The 22,170-nt window shown below is 33.0% G+C and overlaps 1 protein-coding gene across 1 annotated transcript; it reads right to left on the bottom strand.

Annotated features, from left to right (window-relative positions):
• Positions 1–15,840: 15,840 nt before the first annotated feature.
• LOC120114638 (B-box zinc finger protein 21-like) lies at positions 15,841–17,042 on the bottom strand. Its single transcript, XM_039135477.1, has 3 exons — positions 16,857–17,042; positions 16,383–16,766; positions 15,841–16,276 (listed from the first exon to the last, which is right to left on the bottom strand). The coding sequence occupies exons 1-3, from the start codon at positions 17,040–17,042 to the stop codon at positions 16,178–16,180; spliced, it is 669 nt and encodes a 222-aa protein (XP_038991408.1). The 3' UTR covers positions 15,841–16,177.
• Positions 17,043–22,170: the final 5,128 nt, after the last annotated feature.

Genomic DNA, 22,170 nt, shown 5'->3' with positions numbered 1-22,170 from the left:
ACAGGTTCCTAGGTATATTCAGTCCAGTTGTGAAATTTGTCGCATTGAATGTTGTACTTTCACTTGGTGTCACTAAGAATTGGTCATTACGTCAAGTTGATGTAAACAATGCATTTTTGAATAGTGAGCTATCTTAGGAAGTGTTCATGCAGTAGCCTCCAGGGTTTGAAGAATTTGATGCTGGTGGGTTTCCACTCGTGTGTAAGCTACACAAAGTTTTATATGGGCTTCGCCAGGCACCCAAAAATTGGCATGATAAACTTAAGGTTAGCCTTAAGCGAATGGGATTTGTTGAGTCCTTAGATGATGTATCATTCTTTGTGAAGTGTGAATAACTGTTATATGTTGTTTTGGTTTATGTGGACGATATATTATTATTGGGGAGTGTAAGGATGATGTTGAGAGAGTGATTCAACTCTTGCAAGGAGATTTTTTGCTTAAGGAGTTAGGTGAACTGAGTTTTTTTTCTGGGTGTTAAGGTTAAAAGAAGAAGTGGCAAGCTAGTTCTCTCACAAAAGAAATATATTCTTGAGCTACTGGAAAGGGCAAACATGTTAAATGCTAATCCGGCTACCATACCAATAGTCGGGTCATCAAAACTGCTTCATGAAGTAGGGTCTTTACTCTCTGATGCTCATGAGTATAAGTCTAGTTGGTGCACTTCTGATGTGCTACACTCGACCTGATATTACATTCAGTGTGATAAGCATATGTTCAATATATGTTGTACCTTGTGAGTCTCATATGACAACAATTAAGCATATACTTCGGTATTTGGCTGGTACCTTAGACTATGGCCTCACGTTCTTAGCTGATGAAGCATGACTGAAGGTTGTTGCCTTTGCTGATGCAGACTGGGGAGGTGATGCAGATGAACATAGGTCAGTTTCTGGTCATACAGTGTTTCTTGGAAAATTGTATGTGGTCTGGAGCTCAAGGAAGCAGAAGACTGTTTCTAGATCAACCATGGAAGCAGAATATCAGAGTGTACCAGACAAAGCAGCAGAAGTAACCTAGATTAATGCATTGTTAGTTAGTCTAGTTATGAAGCAACTTGAAGAACCAGTTATCTGGTGTGATAATACAAGCGCCATTTCCATGAGCATGAATTTGGTTTATCATGCACAGTCAAAGCATGTGGACATGGATGTTCATTTTATTAGGGAAAAGGTTGCAGCCAAAGCATTACGTGTTAGTTATGTTCCAACCAACTATCAGGTGGTAGATGCCTCTCTGAGCCACTGACTAAAGCTGCGTTTGAAGTTTTCAGAATCAAGATGTTTGTCTTGACTTGTTGCTTGTTGAAGTTAAGGTTGGTTAAGGGAGTTGAAGTTGTTAGCATATAGTTGAGTTAGTTGAGCTAGGTGTATTGCAAAGCTTGTAAAGCTGCTACTTGCTGCTATAAAACAATGTAGTCGGTTTACTTGAAAGACTGAAAAAGATTCATTGTTCTTTAAGTTCAAAGCTTAACCTAGCTTCCTAATAGTCCTCAATGCCATTCATTCTTATTATATGAAATCTAGTATATTTCCATCTTGCATATGTGATGATATCGAGAAGATGATCCACAACTTGATATGGGGGTCTAATCCTCCTAATCATGGGATTCCTTTAGTTCGTTGGGAAACTATCTATCATCCACGTAAGAATTGAGGACTCGATTTACACAATCTTCACAATCAAAATTTTGCTTTCCTCTTCAAGTTTTGTTATTCTCTTGTTTCGATCACCAATAGCTATTGGGTCTGCTCTTGAGTCAGAAATATAAGCTCCATGAGGCTTGTCCAACCTCAATCTCTAGACCTAGTTGCTCTCACTTGTGGCATACCCTTGCTAGAATTTGGCCAAGTTTTTATAATTTTCTAGCTTGGTCTATTGGAGATGACTCGCTCACCAACTCTGGTATGATAATTGGGTTCCAAAAACATGGCCCTTTAATTAATTAATTGGAAAACCCCCTCGGCAGTTGTGATGATAACTTGCTTGTTTGTGATCTCCTTTCTTCTTTTGGTTCATGGAATTGGGACCTCTTGAGAACTCTCATTGTTCCCTCAGTTATTCCTAGCATTATAGGCACCTGCCCCTATAGTACTAAATTACGGCCACAATACAACATAACGCTTGTATCGCAACATTTTTTAAGGTTAATGTGATGCAATATCGGCGCAACGCAATAAGGGAACCGCATCATGATTTTTACGGTCAAAAACTATTATGTAATACCGCAACACGCTATAAATTGTGCCGCAACAAACTTTAAATTATCTTAAATATAAAATTACATAAATGAATTGTTTTAATTTAATTCTTAAAACTAGATTATAAATATATATCTTTAATAATATCACAATGTTATGTTTAAAATTAGTTACTTAAATTGAATTAATAAATTATTTATTAACGTTATTTTAAAATTAATTTAATTTAAATTTAATTGATTTTTTCTCATATATAAAATTGACGTGGTTAATTTTAAATTAAATTTTATATTAACATTATGTATCATAATTATGTTTATTCATTATTATATTGAGAAATAATTGATTGACGATGAAGTAAACAACTTCATAATGATTTATATTCTGTTGGTACGCTATAAAACTTTTAAATTTAAATTTTGATATCTTGTTTAGATATTTATTATGCTATTTTTTATGTAGGATATTTTCTATATCCACAAGTTCTATACAAAGGCAATTCCACAAGTGAAGTGATTCGTGAAACTATAAATGGAGATAGAAATGTCAAACAAAAGATAAAACCCAACTTGAATGATCAAATTCTTGCAATGAACCACATATGTATTTTATATACTTAAATTGTTTGAAAAACCTCATAAATTATCATGTTTAAACTACTAATTCATTTATTTTTTACTTGCTACTATATTGAGACAAAATGGATTCTTTTGGAGCAACATTAGCATAAGCTTCAATTTTGAATACTAACTCTGGTAAAGAAAAAAAGTTATCCGCTATAGTTTTGCAGATACTAAAGATATTTGTATAAATACGTTTTGAATTATATCTTAATATTTATGTTTTTTATAGGTGAAGGGTAGATTAATTATGGAAATTGTGCACCGCAACTCCAACGCATCGCTGTCAAAGTTTTGAGTCAAACAACTTCATCTTCAAATTGTGAGCGTAATTGGAGTACTTTTAGTTTGATCCATACAAAGAAGAGAAATCGACTCAAGCATAAAAGCTTCAAAAATTGGTTTTGTCCATTATAATATGAGGTTAAAGCTGAGACACATGCAAGAAAAAGCATAAGAATTAGAAATGGATTTTTTCGATTAATTTTGAAAATATTTTTGAATGACCTACTAAATGCATGGATTGAAGAAAGAGAGATGCTACATTTGATAGTGAACAAATTCTCATGGTTGCCTGAGGAGTTACATAATGAAACTGATGAAGAAACTCAATGTAAAGATATGAACAGTTCACTTACTCCATCTAATGAGAAAAATGTTCAACTATCGACGTCAAGTTATGATGATGATGATGAAAACGATGATCATGATGGTTGTGATGATCATGGTGGTGATAATGAAGGTACGTACCAACCAAAATATGGATATATTTATTTCACTACTTTTCATGGAGATCAAGGTATGTCCAGATATCTTTACGATGATAATTCATGTTTGTATAGAACTCATATGAGGATGAGAACACTTTTATGATTCATTTGCAAGTTCATCATCATATAGTTCAGCTACAAATGATAATGAAATTAATGAATCATCTCATGGTTCTCATTCTTACCAACCAAATTCATGTTATCCACCTTACCTTGAACAAAATCCAAGTTATGGATATTTTTGTCACCATTTTCATACAACATGTTTCCTACCAATGATGCATCTTCTGATGCACATAATGTGATGTCTTCTTCACATGGAATGAGAATGAATCAAAATGAAGACAATTGGTGTTATCTTCCCAATTTCCCTCTAGATATGCCACGCCATTCATTTTGGTGGTGAATGTAAGATATAAAATTTTTATATTTGTAGTTATGTATTTTTTGTTTCTAAGTTATGTAAAATGAACATTTTTATGTTACAATATAAAATTTTGATATGATTTTAATGATATGGTTTATATGTTATTTATTAACATTATAATTGTTATTACCCATTATCTAGTATGATAACACTTTTATGGTTTATATTTATTTTTAATTTTTTATCTATAAAATTAAATTTTATTTTCAAAATAAATATTAAAAGAGTATATTAATATTAATATATTAAAATATAACTGTAAAATGTATAAATATAATATTTTAGACGTATTGTGATTTTTGAGGAATATATCACGCCTGTGACAGTCGCAACATGTTACTTAACGTTTGTAGTATCCGCAACCCCGATACCGCAATCGCATCCGTAACAAAATCTACAACCGTAATTTGATCCTATGCCCAGCCCTTTTCCTTTTGCTGGCCAAGACAAATGATATTGGGAACTTGGCAAACATGGTCAATTTTCTGTCAAATTAGCTTATCAGAAAAATTCAGAGCCGGGTTGGGATATTTCCAGCAACAATTGGAACCTAATATGGAAGCTCCCTGTTCAGGAACGTCTCAAGTATTTTCTCTGGCTCTCTATAAAAGACAAGCTTCTTTCCAATCGAAGCCGCTGCAATCGTAACCTCTCTGATGACCTTTCCTGCTCCATTTGTGGAGCTGCCGATGAGAGCTCTATTCACATTATGAGATATTGTCTAGAAACAAGGGCTCTTTGGACTTCTTCCATCCTCAAAATTAGCTCTCTGACTTCTTTTCCATGCCAATCGATGTTTGAAATCTATCGAACATAAAATCTCCTTTTCTTTTTGGATGTACTGATCTTCTTTGAAAAATTATTTTCACCGCAATCTCTTGGCAGATTTGGAAATGCCAGAATGCTAAAACTTTTATAGGTCAAGCTTAACCAAATGAGGTATCCTTCATCAAAGCAAAACTTGAGCTAATTATTATCACTCTGGCTAACATGTAACGTCCCACCCTTCTCGATATGAAGAATTCAGATGGATGCAAGCCCCCCGAATGGTTTACCTTAAACACAGACGGTAATGTATCTCCCTCATCCTCTCGTGGTACTGCTGGTGGCCTTATCATAGATCATCAAAGGAATTGGATTATGGGTTTTAACAATTATATAGGAATATCGTAACCACTCCAAGATGAACTCTGGGGTATTACGGTTTCGAATACTTACAGTGCCAAACCGACAGTAGCGAAGCTTTCACTCTTGTTACGTCTCTATTGAATAATCGGGTAAAGAAAATGAAAAGAACACAAGAATGTTAACGAGGTTCAACAATGTGCTTACGTCCTTAGTGCCCTAGACGGCACTAGAATTTTTATTCAATGTCTCATCGGTTTTGGTTACATCTCCTTTTATAATAAATAAACCATGGTACATATTTACAAAAATAACCCTATCCCGTAGCGCCGGGGCTCCACCCCGCACCCCTAACCCACATAATCGTAACCCCTTCTACGAGACTTTCTTTGTAATGACAGATGATGTTCGCTTTGTTCACTCCAATCCATCCTCTGTCCTCCTTACCGGTATATTTATGATGAGTCATACCTAACAAATCTCCACCTTGGCGAATATCCTGCCCCTTAGGAAACATTCAATATGGGTTGGGTTACCTTACTTCTTTAACAACTCGAAACATTCAACAAGTCCAAGCAATGCATGAATTTGTCTCTCGTAACTGGCTTGGTGAACATATCAGTGGAATTCTCATCAGTATGTACATTGTGAAACAAAATCTCTCCAGATGCAACCAACTCTATGATCTTGGGAAACCTTACATCAATATGCTTAGTTCTTGCACGATATACCTGATTCTTAACCAAGTGAATAATAATTTGATTATCACAAAGAAACTGAATTCCACGTTACTAACACACCCAACTCCTTCACTAAACCAGTAAGCCATAAAGCTTCTTTTGCAGCGTCAACCGCTGCCATGTATTCAACTTCAGTTGTAGATAATGCCACAATAGATAGAATAGTAGACTTCCAACAAATAGGCCCTCCACCAAGAGTAAAGACATACTCTGTCGTAAATATTCTATTATCCAAGGCACCTGCATAGTCTAAATCCACATATCCTACAACCAAAGGATTATCCCGCTGACTACCAAAAACAATTCCATGTCTCACAGTAAAGATCCAATTGACTGCTTCCCAATGTTGCTTACCAGGTTTAGACATGTACTTACAAACTTGACTAACAACATGAGCTAAATCAGGACGAGTACATACCATTGCATACATCAAGCAGCCAACAACATTAGAATATGGAACCTTTTCCATATCTTCAGTTTCCTTATATGTCTTAGGGCACTGTTCTGATGAAAGCTTAAAGTGATTTGCCAATAGAGTGCTCATTGGTTTTGCGCTGCTCATCGTAAACCTTTCTAGCATTTTCTCAACATAACCCCGTTGAGATAGCCACAGTTTCCTTGAGTCTCTGTCCTTGCAAATTTTCATTCCAAGAATTTTCTTTGCAGCACATAAATTTTTCATATCAAATTCCTGACTCAATAAAGTTTTCAAACTGATAACATCATCCATGTTTTTCGCATCAATTAACATATCATCAACATACAGTAACAGAAAAATAAAAGAACCATCACCAAGGCACTTAACATAGACACAACAATCATAGTCACATTGCGTGTAGCCAATCTTGATCATATAAGAGTCAAACCGTTTGTACTATTGTCTCGGAGACTGTTTCAACCCGTACAAAGATTTCTTCAATATGTAAACTAAATGCTCATTTCCAGGTTGAGTGAAACCTTCAGGCTAGTGCATGTAGATCTGCTCCTCTAAATCACCATGCAAAAAAGTAGTTTTAACATCCATCTACTCTAAATATAAATCCCAACTAACCACCAATGCAAGTACTGCTCGGATTGAAGTGTGTCTGACCACATGAGAAAAAATTTCATCATAATCAACTCCTTTCTGCTATGAAAACCCTTTGCTACCAAATGAGCCTTGAACTTCTTCCCCTCTTTTTCTGTTACTGCTGGTTTCTTCTTATACACCCATTTGCAACAAATCGACTTCTTACCCTCAGAAGGCGAACTAACTCCCATGTACGATTGTGATTCAAAGACTCAATCTCCTCAACCATGGCAGCTATCCACTTGTCGTTTTCCTGATTAGTAACAACATCATGAAAAGTAATTGGATCATCACTGCTAACAGTAAGTGCAAAAGAGACCAAGTCTTCAAAACCCAATCTGTTCAGAGGCTTTATATTCGTCCGTCTAACCTTATCTCTAGCGAAACTATAATCCTGCAAATCAACCATAGAGGAACTACCTGAAGTCGGTTGAGAATTTTTTGTTTTCTCAACTGGAAATTGCTCAAAATCCACCACTGTCGTGTCTTTATTCTGTTGCAACATGGGTTGCTTATCAAAAACAACATCTCTACTGATCACAATTTTCTTCGCAACTGGATCCCAGAACTTGAATCCTTTGACACCTGTCTTGTATCCCAAAAAAATGCACTCCTTCGATTTTGCATCAAGTTTGGATCTCTCATCAGCATGTACATGCACATAAGCATGACAACCAAAAATCCGTAAGTGATCAAAAGTAACATCATGACTAGTCCATACCTCGTCTGCAACTTTCCCAGCCAATGATACCCTTGGTGATTAATTGATAAGATAACACGTCATGTTAACTGCCAGTGTTTGGGAAATCCAGCATTCAACCGCAAACATCTGGCTCTTTCATTCAACGACTTGTTCATCCGTTTCGCAACACCATTCTGTTGTGGTGTCTTGCGCACTGTAAAATTATTCTTAATCCCATGCTCCTTACAAAAATTTAGAAACTGTGAATCTGTGTACTCTGTACCATTTTCAGACCGCAAACACTTGATTTTTCGTCCTGTTTGGTTTTCTTCCTCAGTTTTCCCAACTTGAACTTCTAAAAAACGTCAGACTTCTATTTCAAAAAATACACCCAAACTTTCTGTTAAAATCATCAATAAAATTAACATAATACCTAGATCCACCCAAAGATGATGTCGTGGAAGGCCCCCATACATCAGAATGCACATAATCAAGAATCCCTTTAGTTATGTGCTTCCCAGTCTTGAAACGAACTTTAGTTTCTTTACCAAGAACACAATACTTGCAAAAATCGAGCTTACAACTTTTAACACCATGCAACATATTTCTTTTATGTAATTCAACCATATCACGTTCACTAATATGAGAAACACGCATATGCCACAGTTTAGTAGTATCATCACATGACTCAACAAAATGAACTCCACCTACAACGGTACTCTCTAACAATCTGTAAATATTCCCTAAAGTCATCTTTCCTTTCATCACAGTCAAAGCTACTTTAACAATCCGAATGGTTTCCCTATCCTCATAAGCTTTATGGATAAAACCATTATTGTGCAAAGTGCCCAAAGAAATCAAATTCTTCTTCAAATCCAGGATATGTCGAACACCACACAACGTCCGAACAAAACCATCATACATCTTAATTCTGACATCACCAATACCAACAATATTGCAACATCGATCATCACCCAAATAAACAGAACCAGAATTAATCGACCTGTATGTCAAAAAATATTCCCTATTTGGAGTGATGTGATAAGAACATCCAAAATCAAGAATCCAAACATTCGTCAATTGAGTCGTTGAAATAGAGGGCATATCACCCTCACTATAATCAGAATTGTCATCCTCGACCACATTCACAGATTTATGAGTCATCACACTTCTCGTCAGTCTGCTTTTTCAACTTTGGACAGTCTCGCTTCATATGCCTCGCCTCCTTGCACTTGTAATAGTGAATTGTCTTCTTGGATATGAAATTCCGCTTCCCAGACCCTACATTCTCTAGCTTCAGTCCACGGTCTTGATTACCCTTGACATATAAGCTATCAGCTTGAGAGCTTTCCACTGCATTCTGCTTCCGCTGGTTGTGAGCCAACAAGGCTTCAGTAATCTCCTCAACTTTGATAGTCTTTTCCCATATGTAAGAGTAGTCACCATGTGTTCGTAAGAGGGAGGCAATGAACACAACAGAAGCATCGCTTTGTCTTAATCCTTAATTTTCACATCAAGCTGAGCCATATCAGAAACGATTTGATTGAAGACATTCAAGTGTTGCGCCAAATCATGATCATCCTGCATCTTCAGCCCATACAGCCGTTGCTTTAGATACAGTTTAGTCGTTAAGGATTTGGACATAAACTGATTTTGCAACTTCTTCCAAATTTCATCTGGAGACGACAGATGCATGACGTGATACATGACCTCGTCCGCCAAACATAATTGTATGGTTCCTGCCGCTCGTTGGTGCAATTCTTCCCAATCTTCCTCCTCCATCGACGTCGGCTTTGTAGGTCACAAAGCCTTCAGGATCCCTTGCTGCGCCAACAGATCCTTCACCCTTGTTTGCCATAATCTGAAGTTACCCTGACCATCGAATTTCGCAACTTCGAATTTGGCTCCTGATATGTTATACCAATTGTTGAATAATCGGGTAAAGAAAATGAAAAGAACACAAGAATTTTAACGAGGTTCAGCAATGTGCTTACGTCATCGGTGCCCTAGGCGGCAATAGAATTTTTATTCAATGTTTCATAGGTTTTGGTTACATCTTCTTTTATAATAAATAAACCCTGGTACATATTTACAAAAATAATCGATATATTGATGAGCCATACCTAACAGTCTCCTACAACACATACCACCCCTCTTATGCTTGTTCGTGCTATCTCCAGTATTACCTCTAGAGCATGGTATGTTGAATTTATCTTGATCCGAAGAGAGGCCAATTTCCCAGCTGATTTCATGACAAAGATATCGTCGTTCGATGATGGCTTAACTAGAATTTAAATGGAAATTCCCCAAAGAGCTGATGCTTACCTGTACAGGGACCTTTATGGTTCCTCCTATATGAGAAACTAATTTTGTTGAACTTTAACCCTCTTTTATTCAAGAAAAAAACTTATCACTGCCAATTAATTTTTGGTAAACTTATGGCAAATTTGAAGGTTATGTTTTAATTATTAATATTTCTTAAAGTTTTAAAAGCATTCTCGTTATTATATAAATTTAATTGAAATTTAAATAATATAATTTTCAAATTATATCCTATTTATTTAATTATAGATTCAACATTTATTCTGATTATATATATATATATATATATTATATATATAATATATATATATATATATATATATATATATAAGATATATATATATATATATAATATATATATATTAATGTGTTCTAAATATGTTTAAAATTAAACTATTCATTTGACAGAAGTGTAAGATCAAATTATGTCATTATCGCCCATTTGAAACCCACCAAAAAAGTTAAGAAGGGGGGGTTTTGCATGTGCAGATAGCACACAAGACAGAGTTCTGCTTTGAGTGGGCTTAGGTAGGTTTAGATGTGGGTGGCCGACTCAATGACAAATCTGTCGGCCCACAATTGGTGCTCATATTGACCGCCAATTTTGTCATTTTTCAAGCACGTTCAAAAAATCATGAAATCAAGACACTATAATTGATGTATATCCTGAAAAGATTTTTTGTTCTCTATCCTTCTATATGGTCTTGAAAATGAACATTAAAATTGCACTACAACAAAGCAAAGCATGTGACATTCATTTGGCATAAGAAAAACATGGAATACTATTGAGAACATTTCATCTGTAATAATGCAATTATATAATTAGTCATAGAATTATTTAGGGAATTAATGGAGCAAAATTGCCCACATAAAGTTAGAGATGTAAAAAGCTAACCTGACTTGTAAAATTGATTGAAACCGACTCGACTCAAAATTGTCTGTGATTTAAGCAGTAGTGTCCGAAACCAACTTGAGTCCGGACTGGTGTTAACCTAAACCCGAGTTGAATCTAGAAATTGTGGATCTAAACCTGATTTGAGAATGACATGAATCCGAATTGAACATATAATATAATAATTGAACCTGACTTACATCCAACTGATATGAACCGAACCCGAGATTAACCTGGAAAATAATTGGTATTACCCGGCCTGTTATCAACCTTACTTATAATTGACTCAACCTATAAATAGTTTATTGACCTGATTTGATATTTAACTGACTTGATGTTTACCTAACTTATAAGTTACAATTGATGAAGTTGTGAGATTTTGACTTTATAATAAACTATGATAAAAAAAATATGATTACTTTTAAAGTTAAAACAAATTGTTAGTTATGATAATTAAATTAATAAATTTATTTTTATATTAGTTATAATTCTTATATTATAAATATTAATTATAATCATTAAATTAATTTCATTATATAAGTATTTATTGAACATGATTTTATTAGATTATATAAAATTAATTTAAATATTTATAAGTTTAATTTATTTTTCATGTAATAATTAATTAATAATTTAATATAATTTAACATAAGATTTTAAAATATACATATAAGAGGAATTTATTTGAGATTATATATATATAACGTGGGTGGTGGGAGAAAGCTCTTTTTGTTGTGGGAAAATTTTTAATTTTATTTGGGAATTTAGGATGAAATTGGGAATAGAGGGAAATTAAGAAATTTTGGGAATAGAGAAAATTGGGAAGTTGGCGCCAAGTGGGATGTGATAAGTGTCCAATAAGATTTTTTGGGTTAATTAAGCTTGCAATCCTCCAACAGTTATCATTTTTCTACTTTGTAAATTAATTTTTTTCTTTCATTTTAGTCATGGTTTAATTGTAAATCGCTTCTTGAATTTTCAATTCGATGAAATTTAATCCTGTATATATTATAATTACTTTTAATTTTCCCTTCTCTCTCCATGCATTATTAATGTAAATGTTAATTTTAGAATCTTTTATTTTAGTCACTCATGTTTAATTATAGACTTATATAAGCTTGAATGTATATATATACACACATATTTTATACTTAGATATTTATATACTTATGTACATACATCATATATACATATATATATATATATAATATTAATATATATACATCTATTATTTTTGCTTTTATTTTTTAATAAATTATGACATGTATAAATATATGTATATATATACATGCATCATACATGCATGCATTACACACACATACATGTATCATACATGCATCATACATATATACATACATGCATATATATTCTTATACCATATAGTTTATATACTTATATATTATATACTTATATATATACTTATGCTATAGTTTATATAGTTTATATACATATGTACATACATACATATATATATATATATATTTATTTATACCATATAGTTTATATACTTATATGTAAACTTATATACTTATGCTATATAGTTTATATACATACATATACTATATAATTTATATAGTTTATAGTTTATATTTTTTTGACTTGATATTTTATAGTTTATATATTTTATACTTTTATATAAACTATAAAGTATAAGTATATAAACTATAGTATATATATATTATGTAAATATATTATAAGTATAATGTATACCTATATTATATACTTATATAAGTATATACTTATATTGTATGTATAATTATAATGTACATTATAATATATATACATGTATTATATTATCATATCATTCATCATATATATTATATTATCATATAATATATACATTAATATATATTATAATTTTTTCAATTTTTTCCTCAACTTTTGAAATGAATGCAATTCAACCTATTTTATAAATTTTCTTCACATTTTATAATTATTTCCATTTGACCCTCTTATGTTGTTTAATTTATTTAAATTTTAATTTGTAATTTCATAGTTATTCAATTTAGTCCTTAAAATTATATTTGTATATGAAATTGGCACATACATATTTATATTTTTGTAATTTACTTCATACCCTATAAATAACATAATAAACTTTATTTTAAATTTTATAAATTGTATTATAATCTCCAAACCCTATAAACTTTTGTTCACCAACTTTTTAAATGGATACAATTTATTCCAATTATATATTAATTTCAACTTCACATTTTAAAATTATTTCGATTTGATTCATCATCAATACATGTTGTTCAATTTATTTAAATTTTTTGTTTGTAATTTCATGTTTTTTCAATTTAGTCCTTCAAATTATATTTTTATCAAAATTGATCCATAATTATTTATATATATTTTAATTTACTCTCTAAATCATATACAGTTACAAATTGCAATTCAACGTTCGTAAAAGTCGACAAATAATTAATCCAAAATAAAAAATACTACTTGAAGTCAATCCATATCCGGTAAGATCCGACCTGAATTTTGTATGTCAATGATGTGAACCGATCTGAACGAGATCCGACTAAAGTCCATCCAAACCTGAATTAATCTAGTATTTAACTGCATATACCTAGACCATTTTTACCTGAATTGACATATATCCGAACTGAAATTAACCCGACCTGAAGCCGAACTGAATCTAATGTCAAATCAACCTGAAAATGACCCGAACTGGTTTGACCTGGACCCAATCTGATCCGATTCAAACCATCAAATTGACCTGACACAACCTGTATATGATTTTACCTGACCTGACAGGATCCGACTGAAATCGAACAATTACCTGATTTTACATCCCTACATAAAGCACATATACAAAAGAAATAGTTGAAATGAAAGAGAAGAAAATTTATTTTTTTGAAGCGGAATAAAATTTACAGTATTTTAGAAAATGCCCAAAGCACATAACGTCTTCTTAGAAAACGGTTGGAACAGTCGACGCCTTCTTAGAAAACGGTTGGAACAGTCGACGTCTTCATGCTTTCCATCATTACACTTCTATGGAAAGCTATTGTCATAACTCATATTATCTATTCTTTTTTCCCCCCAAATCGCCATCGAAGCAATTTTTCCGAATCTAACAGTAAACGACATGGATCCTACTTCTATAGGAAACTAGGGTGAACTGCCCCTCTATGCCGGGGATTCATATATATTTTTATTCATGTCTTTAAATATAATAAAACTGAATTTTAAATAAATTTTATGTAGTTAATCTGCAATAATAATACCATTGAAATATTATAATTCTCAATTACATAAATTGACTTATAAGTTAAAGTATAGACACATCATTTAAAATATTTAACATAAGAAATATTCTTAACAAGTATTTACTTTAAACTGATTTACGAATGACTTATATGTGTTTAGTATGTAAACTTTAGTATATATTTTGGGATTGTTTTGATAAATTTGTAAATGATGTTTCAATTTGTGAACTTATCTTAAAATGATAGTAAACTTAATGGCTTGAAACCAAAATTATTTGAATAATATGAAAAAAAATCTAGTAGTGGTTGCTTAAATAATCAAATGTGACACTTTAGACCATTTGATTTAGGATGTTACAAACTTAATAGTTTAATAAAAAGTATTTTATTTATTCTCATATAAAATAATATTTTAATACAAGAAACTATTATCTTTCGTTCATTTACTTCTCTCTCTTTTCTTTTTCTCCGCTACTTTTCCTTCATTTACCATAAAAAAACTTAAAAGTAAATATATTATTATATGGCCTCTCATCATCACGTCATTTATAGTCATAACTATTAAAATCACTCATATTTCTTCTTTTCGTTCATGTTATTTTCTTCGAGGATAAGTCTTGTTTTTCCCCATGTGAACATTAAATTAGGTGGTTAGTTGAATTATAAGTGGATTAATAACAAGGAAGAAAAAATGGAGTATTTTTTAATGATATGGTAAATAATGTTTTTGAAATAATTTCTAAGTAAAAAAAAAGAAAAAGAAAATAAAAGTCCACCACCTTGCAACTTAAGTTGTTTATAGTATTTATATATTCAAAACCAAGCTTAAGTTCGAGTTTCTTCCATATATATTTCTTAAAAAATATTTCAATATTAGAATATTAAAGAATATAGGTACAAATAGAAAACTATACTAAAGACACATAAATTACTCAAATCAAATATTAATATATTTAAACAGTTCGAATTCAGCTAAAAAAATATCTAATCAAATTCAAGTCCTTTTTTTTTGGTTGGAAAGTTTGAATAGATAGAATGAAGTACTGATTTGGTAGGTATTCTTAGTATATATCTAATAGGGATGGGGGACTTTGGGGTATGGTGGTACCCTGCAATCTGCTTAAGACAAAACCAGACCAACCCTTTTTGCCCACCCCTCCTCCTTTCCTTTTCTCATCCCATCATCAATTCCTCACCATTATCATCTTTCTTCTTTTTCTTGTACCTTCTTACGATGATACATGTCTCCCGGCCAAAAGCCTGATTGATTTTCCTTTGACACATTTTAACTGGGCTTTGTTTCATGAGGGTTTAATCTAAAAACTAATTTACAGTAAGTTTTAAAGTTAAAATGTTATCATGTTAAATATAAAAAAAATATATAACTAATAATAATTTTGATTACAATCGATAATATTATATTGCTACTATAAAAGATTATATAATAGATGGTAATTTCTGTTACAATAAAAATATATTGACAGTAACCTTTTAAGTTTCAACTAGAATAATTATGTAATTTAAAAAATGTTAAGACCTTTTTAACTTATATTAATATGTTGTATTTTAAATTTATCTTCAATAGTTATTTTTTTATTAATCTATAAAGTGATATATGTTCAAAGATAACTTTCAACCCTTTGACATTTAAGACTCATATTCTTGGCATTCTTGATGCTCGAACCTAGAATTTCAAGTAATATCAATAATTCTTTTACTAGGTATATTGATTCGTGCAACTTCAATAATCAAGGTATTGAATAAGGGGAAATTTGTAAAACTTGAAAAATTTTCATTGATTTTTACGAAGTAGTTGAAGAAGAAAATGGTACAAACAAAACGAACCCCCATTAGGGTAGGGAAAAAGAAACATCAATCTTCAATCAACTTAGCAAGAAAATATAAGGAAAACGAAAAAGGAAAAGATAGGAACTTTGAGTTCCTTGTCTGATGATTCTACCAAACTGGCCTTGATCTCTTGGATCAAATGGCCGGAGGGCAGATCTGTGGAACTGTAAACGCATCATTTGTTCATCTCTTGGTAGCTTTCAGGCTCGTAGTTTCCTTTGTCTCTTTGAACCCAATTGAATGTGGGAGAAGATCGAGAGGAGACGTTACTGGGGAACCCCAAGACCTAAACTTTCTTGTGAGGAACTTGTCATATTGCTTTGAAGTTCAGTATCAAAAAATGGCAACATCCCATCATCATCACTCTGACAATAATAAACAACAGATTTGTTTAGATCCCAATGAGAAAAAATACATCATTCAAAGATTGTTGAAAAAGAAATAGATGAATGATGATGGATCAATGCAAACCTTACAGAAACAGAAGGGAGGTCCACAGGAATCAAGGAAATCTTCAACGTGCCATCCTGGTAGCATCTCTATCAAGTACTTAGATATGCTACTCGTTGAGCCATCTCCTTCATTTCCTAACAAGTTATTTTCTCCATTGCTTTTGTTAACCAAAGCTGCTGCTGTTGTTGCAGATGGATTGAAATTTGATTGAAACTTGAATTCAGGGACTGAATCACAACCGTTGGATTGTGTGTAGATGGCAGATGTTGAAGAAAGCTTAACCCCTGTAAGAAGGAATCTGTTACGTTTTTGGGTATGCTCGTTTGTAGAGTGAATTGAAAAATCACAATCTCTGCATAGAATTGCTCTATCTTGTTGACAAAAGAAGAAAACTCGTTTCTCCTAAAAAAAGAAAATGAAAAGAAAAACAAAACCCAACAATCAAAACAATATAACGAAGAAGATCATAAAAAAGAAAATCAATGGAAGAACCTGACAAATATCGCAAAGAGGGACTTGTTTAGAAGGGCAAATATGGAGGGTAAAACGTTGGTGCTTAGAAGCAAGCTTGTTGGCGTGGTGGACGCGGTGGTCACAGGAATCGCAGAGGGCGGCCTCATCGGCGGTGCAGAAGACGGTGGCCTCCTTTTTGTTACAAACATCGCACTGAATCTTCATTTTTTTTTGCCGATCTTTGGCTGAAAAAAGAAGGTTATAAGTTTATGTCTTCAGAGTAAATAAGATAACGGGGATTCGTATTTAGGAATTGGGATGCTGTAAGAATGGAGAGAGACGGAAATATGGGTAGGTTGCTTCACTTTGAACGGTGATTTTTGTGGCATTATTACATAAAAAACCCTATTAATTTTTTTTAAGAGTACCTTAGTATATTGGTTTGAAAAATATCCCTAAACTGAACACATAAGATTAATTCGTGTCCTACCAAGCACGAGAACAAGTATTGCATTTTACAAGATGTGAGGTACGTGCAACGTGGAGCATACTTTCTAGAGGATGCAATTTAATATGTATATTTAATACCTCATGTTTAGCACAAATCGAGGTCCCCGAGATATTGAAAATATAGTTCGCAGAAGATTTGAGATTTAAAATTTGAAAAAAATCTCAGAAGCTCGCACTTCATAAAACGCGAGGTACCTTTAACCTCACTTCGGGGCAGTGAGAGGACGTCTATAAATAGGGGGACCCACCCGAAATTTATCACACCTTTACTTAAAAAAAACTCTCACATATATTTTCTCTCTGATATTATAATGGCGAGATTGTCGACAGTCATTTTCGTCCGAGTTGATATTATTATATTATTATTACTATTATTACTATTTTTATATATAATATATTATATTATTAAGTATTATTATTATTATTAAATTATTATAAGATACGAAGGCCCAATTACAAGTGTGAAAGCCCAAAATCCGATCCAGGCCCAATAGTAGACCTAAAGGCCCATTTACATACCAAACCCGATCCATAACCCAAGTTGACCCGAGACCCGATCCGGCCCAGATGACCTGAATGCATCTAGGGTTTCATCATTTTCTCCAACAACCGCCAATGATCTCATCCGTTGGATCTCTCCAGATCCAACGGTCCAGATTTCTTCTAGAAGAAACCCTAGGGTATCATAACTCTAGGGCTATGTTCGGTCGCCGCCTCCAGATGGTCCGTTCCATCTGCTGCCACGATGTCGCCGCCTTGCCAGAAGATTTCGGAGACACCAGGAGAGCCGCACACGTCACAACCCTAGGGTGAGTCACCACCGTAGCTTCGGTGACTCACCGAAGGGCACCCTTGTGACCGTTCCGAAGGAAGCACTATGGTGGCCTATAAAAGGCCACCGAACCTGCAAAAGAAAAAGGACAACAATAGCGAGACACGGAAACACAAAAAAAAATGAAAGCAAAGCGGAGACAAAGAGAAAAAAGAACAAGAGATAAGGGGAGATGCACAAAGAAATGCCCAGCAACCAACAGCCAACAACAAACCAAAAAGAAAAGGAAGAGAGACTTACCGAGGAGCCTCAACCCGTCGTCAGAGTGTCGGGATTTCGAAGGTAAAAGAATAGATCTAGGCCAACTCAGAGGCTTTTAGGATAAAAGGGGCTCAGATTAGTGTCTGTGGGTGTCAAAACCGTCTTTCGGTTGGGCCCAAAATTGGGCTTCGACTTGAATGAATTGGGTTAGAGTCGCCACCGACCACTGTAAAACGAATTTAGGTGGGCCGGACACCATCTTACCTGATCTGTGTTGTACCAGAAACGTGTCGGGTTCGGGAGTCGGTTACGGTCAAGGAAGGATTAGCACCCTTACATCGCCCTTTCGGTACCAATTAATTTGTCGGTTGTCCTTAATTGTGAAATATTAGAAATTTAAATTAAAATTTAAATACCCGATTCGAACTATTTACCTTGGATCGATTGAGATTATTACTAAAAAAAGGCAAAAGAATGTTAGATAGAAAAACAAATAAATAAAAATAAAGACATAAAAACGTAAAATAAAAGTAAAAATATAATAGTAAATAAAAATGTAAAAAACAAAGAATTAAAGAAAAAAGAAATAAAGACTACAAAAAGGTAAATAAATAAAAATAAATCGAAGAAATAAAATAAAAATAAAAAAGAAATAAAATAAAAAAGGAAGAAAAATAAAAAATAAAAAAAATATTATTTTAAAAGTTATAAAATGGAAATGATGTGAAGTAAAAACAAATAATGTTAATAATAATTAAAAAACATGATAATAATAAAATAAAATAAAAATTTAGGGGTCAAATTGCAAAAAATGTAACATATAAATGGGGACCGAATTGAATCAATTGAAAATTAAGTGGCCAAATTGCATACAGTGACTAAAATGAATTGCGCTTCAAACATTGAGGGACTGCGGAGAGAATTAAACTATCCCCTAATTACAACTTAGTCCCTCCCTTATAAATAGGATAAAACCCAAAAAAATCATTATTCACCCAACATGAAAAAAAAATCCATCTCCTTCAAAAATGCTCTCCCCTTCTCCTAAATCGGCCGAAGCCCGGCCATCGCCCGATGACATCTTTCCACCGCACCGTCGCCTCACCCCCGAGATTTCAGATCCAAACCTCAAAATAGGAAAACCCAACCTCCTTGGCGTAGATCTAACGAAAACCGCTTTCGTTTTTACCTTTTTCCGACGGGCCTTTCGACTTCCGGAGGCTTTGGTTTTGTTGTTTGGTGATATTTTGCTTTGTTTGGTTCTGTTCTTATCGTTTTGTTCTAGGTTGTTGATGGTTCTCTTGTGTGATGTGATGTTGATGAGATTTTTGTGTACTGTTGTTTTCTGTGTGGTTCTGTTTGCTCTCACTGTTGTGGTATTAGGAGAGATTAAAGATTAAGAGTTTTTGAATGAAATTTTGTAATAGAGTTCATTACTCAAATTGGAAGTTGAATTTGACTTGTCATCTATGAGAATAAGAAGCTAGAAGTGTTAGAATTAAGTTTGGGTAACATGGAAAAATTGGTATGATTCTTGAATGCTATGTGGAGGAGTGGATTTTTAAGTTAAAGAGATATTGAATGAAAATTTATTAGTTTAAGTATGTATATTTGAGTTAAGAATATTAAAGGAAGTGAAATAGGAAGTGTGGAACTGAAAATGAAGTGATTTTCGAGCTCAAAATGTGATTTCTGGGCTAGGGGAATAGGTACCCATTCAAGGGGAACCGATACCCCCTCAAACGAACCAGAATTTACAGAATGTCATGGGGGAACCGATACCCCCACAGGAGGGAACCGATTCCCCCTAAAGGAAAGTTGTGAATATTGGTTTAATAGGTTCGTGTAATTTGCTAGTATCCAATTACAAGGTGTAGGTATCTAATAATTACCTTAAAATGTACATTTATGTAGATTCTAAGCGTAAAGCAATTCCAAAATATTTGGCAAGTAAGATCGATCAAGAAAAAAATAAGGGATCGGTATTGACTAGTGAGGCCAGGTGAGTGCATATTATTATAATATACGTATTTAATATAGAAATTGGACTTGCGAAAAGTCTGTTTCCAATATGATTGTAGGAGTAGAAGTATGATTATGTTTAATAATGTGTGAATATGTTTTGTTTGTATTATATGTTATGTGGTATGAATTTATATGATATGAGTTATATGACAATGATTTATGTATTATAGGAAAATTGTTATATGAACATGTGATATAAGTTATAGGATCACAAATTATGTAAGGTAACCACGACTTATGTGTTAACAAGAGAAGTGATATAAAATATAGAACAAGATATAAATTACCTGATTTAGATATAAGGGAGTAGGTGGAATCAACTTATGGGATTAAATAAAATGTGAGATAAGTTAAATAACATTGATCTATAGAACAATATGAGATTAATAGATATATATATATTAGGAGATATTGATAGAACTGGTTATAAGGATATGTAAGACCAATTATATGGTAAAGATCTATGAAGCTATAGGAAGATGTTATCGGAGCTTTTGATGGTAATTTATTAGAAGACTTGCATATGCGATAAGTATGTGAAACTGAATTAGGTAAACATGTGTAAAGGTTATATAAATAATAAAAATATAAATGAGACAAATAAGTAATGATATAATCAATTATGGGAAATTGTGCATTAGAGTTTTAAGATTTATGGAGAATGGAGGAAAACTAGATAAGACTGAACTATAAAAGGAACTGAGAATAATATATCACTTAGGAGATTTGGATATAAAGTGATGATATGCAGATAGAATATAAAATGCATGTTTATAAATATGACCATGAATGATGTGAATAGGAATAATTTAAGTACTATATAACTATGAGTATTTGAGTATGTATCTAGGCGATGTGATGTATGAGGTCGTATGAAATATTATAAGACTCTGTGATTATATGAGAAACCAAATAGGTACAGGTGAATTATATGTAAACGAACTACGTGATTGGGTGTGATCTTATGAAAATTTATGATGAGCCATGTGAATGAACTATAAGATTATGTGTATATGTAATTATGAAAAGTCATAATAATAGAATGTAAGCAAGGTGTCAAGAAATGTAAAATGACACGAAAAGTTATATAAGCTACGTGATATGTGAAAGTGAACTATGTGTTATGTGAAATGATAAGTATAAAAGAAAATGCCCATGTTATGTGTCTTGAGAGCTAGGGGTATAGATGGCATGCCAAGAGTCGAGGGTCTACGCGGTCCTTCGGGATATATATATATTCTTTGGAACATGTGTGAAGTCTTGTGAGACACATACTTGATCCCTAGTATATGTATATGATTCTTAAGGAATGATATGTGGTCCTTATGGACATTATTATATGGCACTACGGTGCAATTCTACGCGACACTCCGGAGGCAATTCTACATGGCACTTCGGTGCAATTATACGAGCTGTGGTGACAACATTAGTGCACAACCTATATAGACTCACATATCTATTGTTCTCACATGTGTACATGGGCTAATAAAGGAAATAATATAAAAGAACATTGCATGATAGTATGTGATTGGTTTGTAATCTTTATGGTGTGAAGTGATATATGTGATATGATGATGTGTATATAGCTTGGTTAAGAGGAATTGATGCAGGAACATATGACAAAAAGATAAAGAACGAAAATAAGACTAATAAAGAGATAATAATAAACACCTAACATATGATTTACATGTTTTGTGCTATAAAACATGTTATAAGAATATGTGAATGATGTGTGTGTACAAGTGGATAGTGGTTGCATGACAGAATGTATGATTTTCTATGATA

The sequence above is a fragment of the Hibiscus syriacus genome, unplaced genomic scaffold, assembly GCF_006381635.1.
Source record: "Hibiscus syriacus cultivar Baekdansim isolate YM2019G1 unplaced genomic scaffold, ASM638163v2 tig00110239_pilon, whole genome shotgun sequence".
Taxonomy (NCBI): domain Eukaryota; kingdom Viridiplantae; phylum Streptophyta; class Magnoliopsida; order Malvales; family Malvaceae; genus Hibiscus; species Hibiscus syriacus.
This window is presented reverse-complemented; position numbering and strand designations above follow the sequence as displayed.

What these genes read in the sequence shown, in the direction of transcription:
- LOC120114638 (XM_039135477.1), bottom strand. Translation starts at nt 17,042, where the DNA reads ATGAAGATTCAGTGCGATGTTTGTAACAAAAAGGAGGCCACCGTCTTC. An exon ending in CTCTTTGCGATATTTGTCAG is followed by an intron (nt 16,767 to 16,856) that starts GTTCTTCCATTG and finishes TTCTTTTTTTAG; the next exon opens with GAGAAACGAGTTTTCTTCTT. An exon ending in CTCCCTTCTGTTTCTGTAAG is followed by an intron (nt 16,277 to 16,382) that starts GTTTGCATTGAT and finishes TATTATTGTCAG; the next exon opens with AGTGATGATGATGGGATGTT.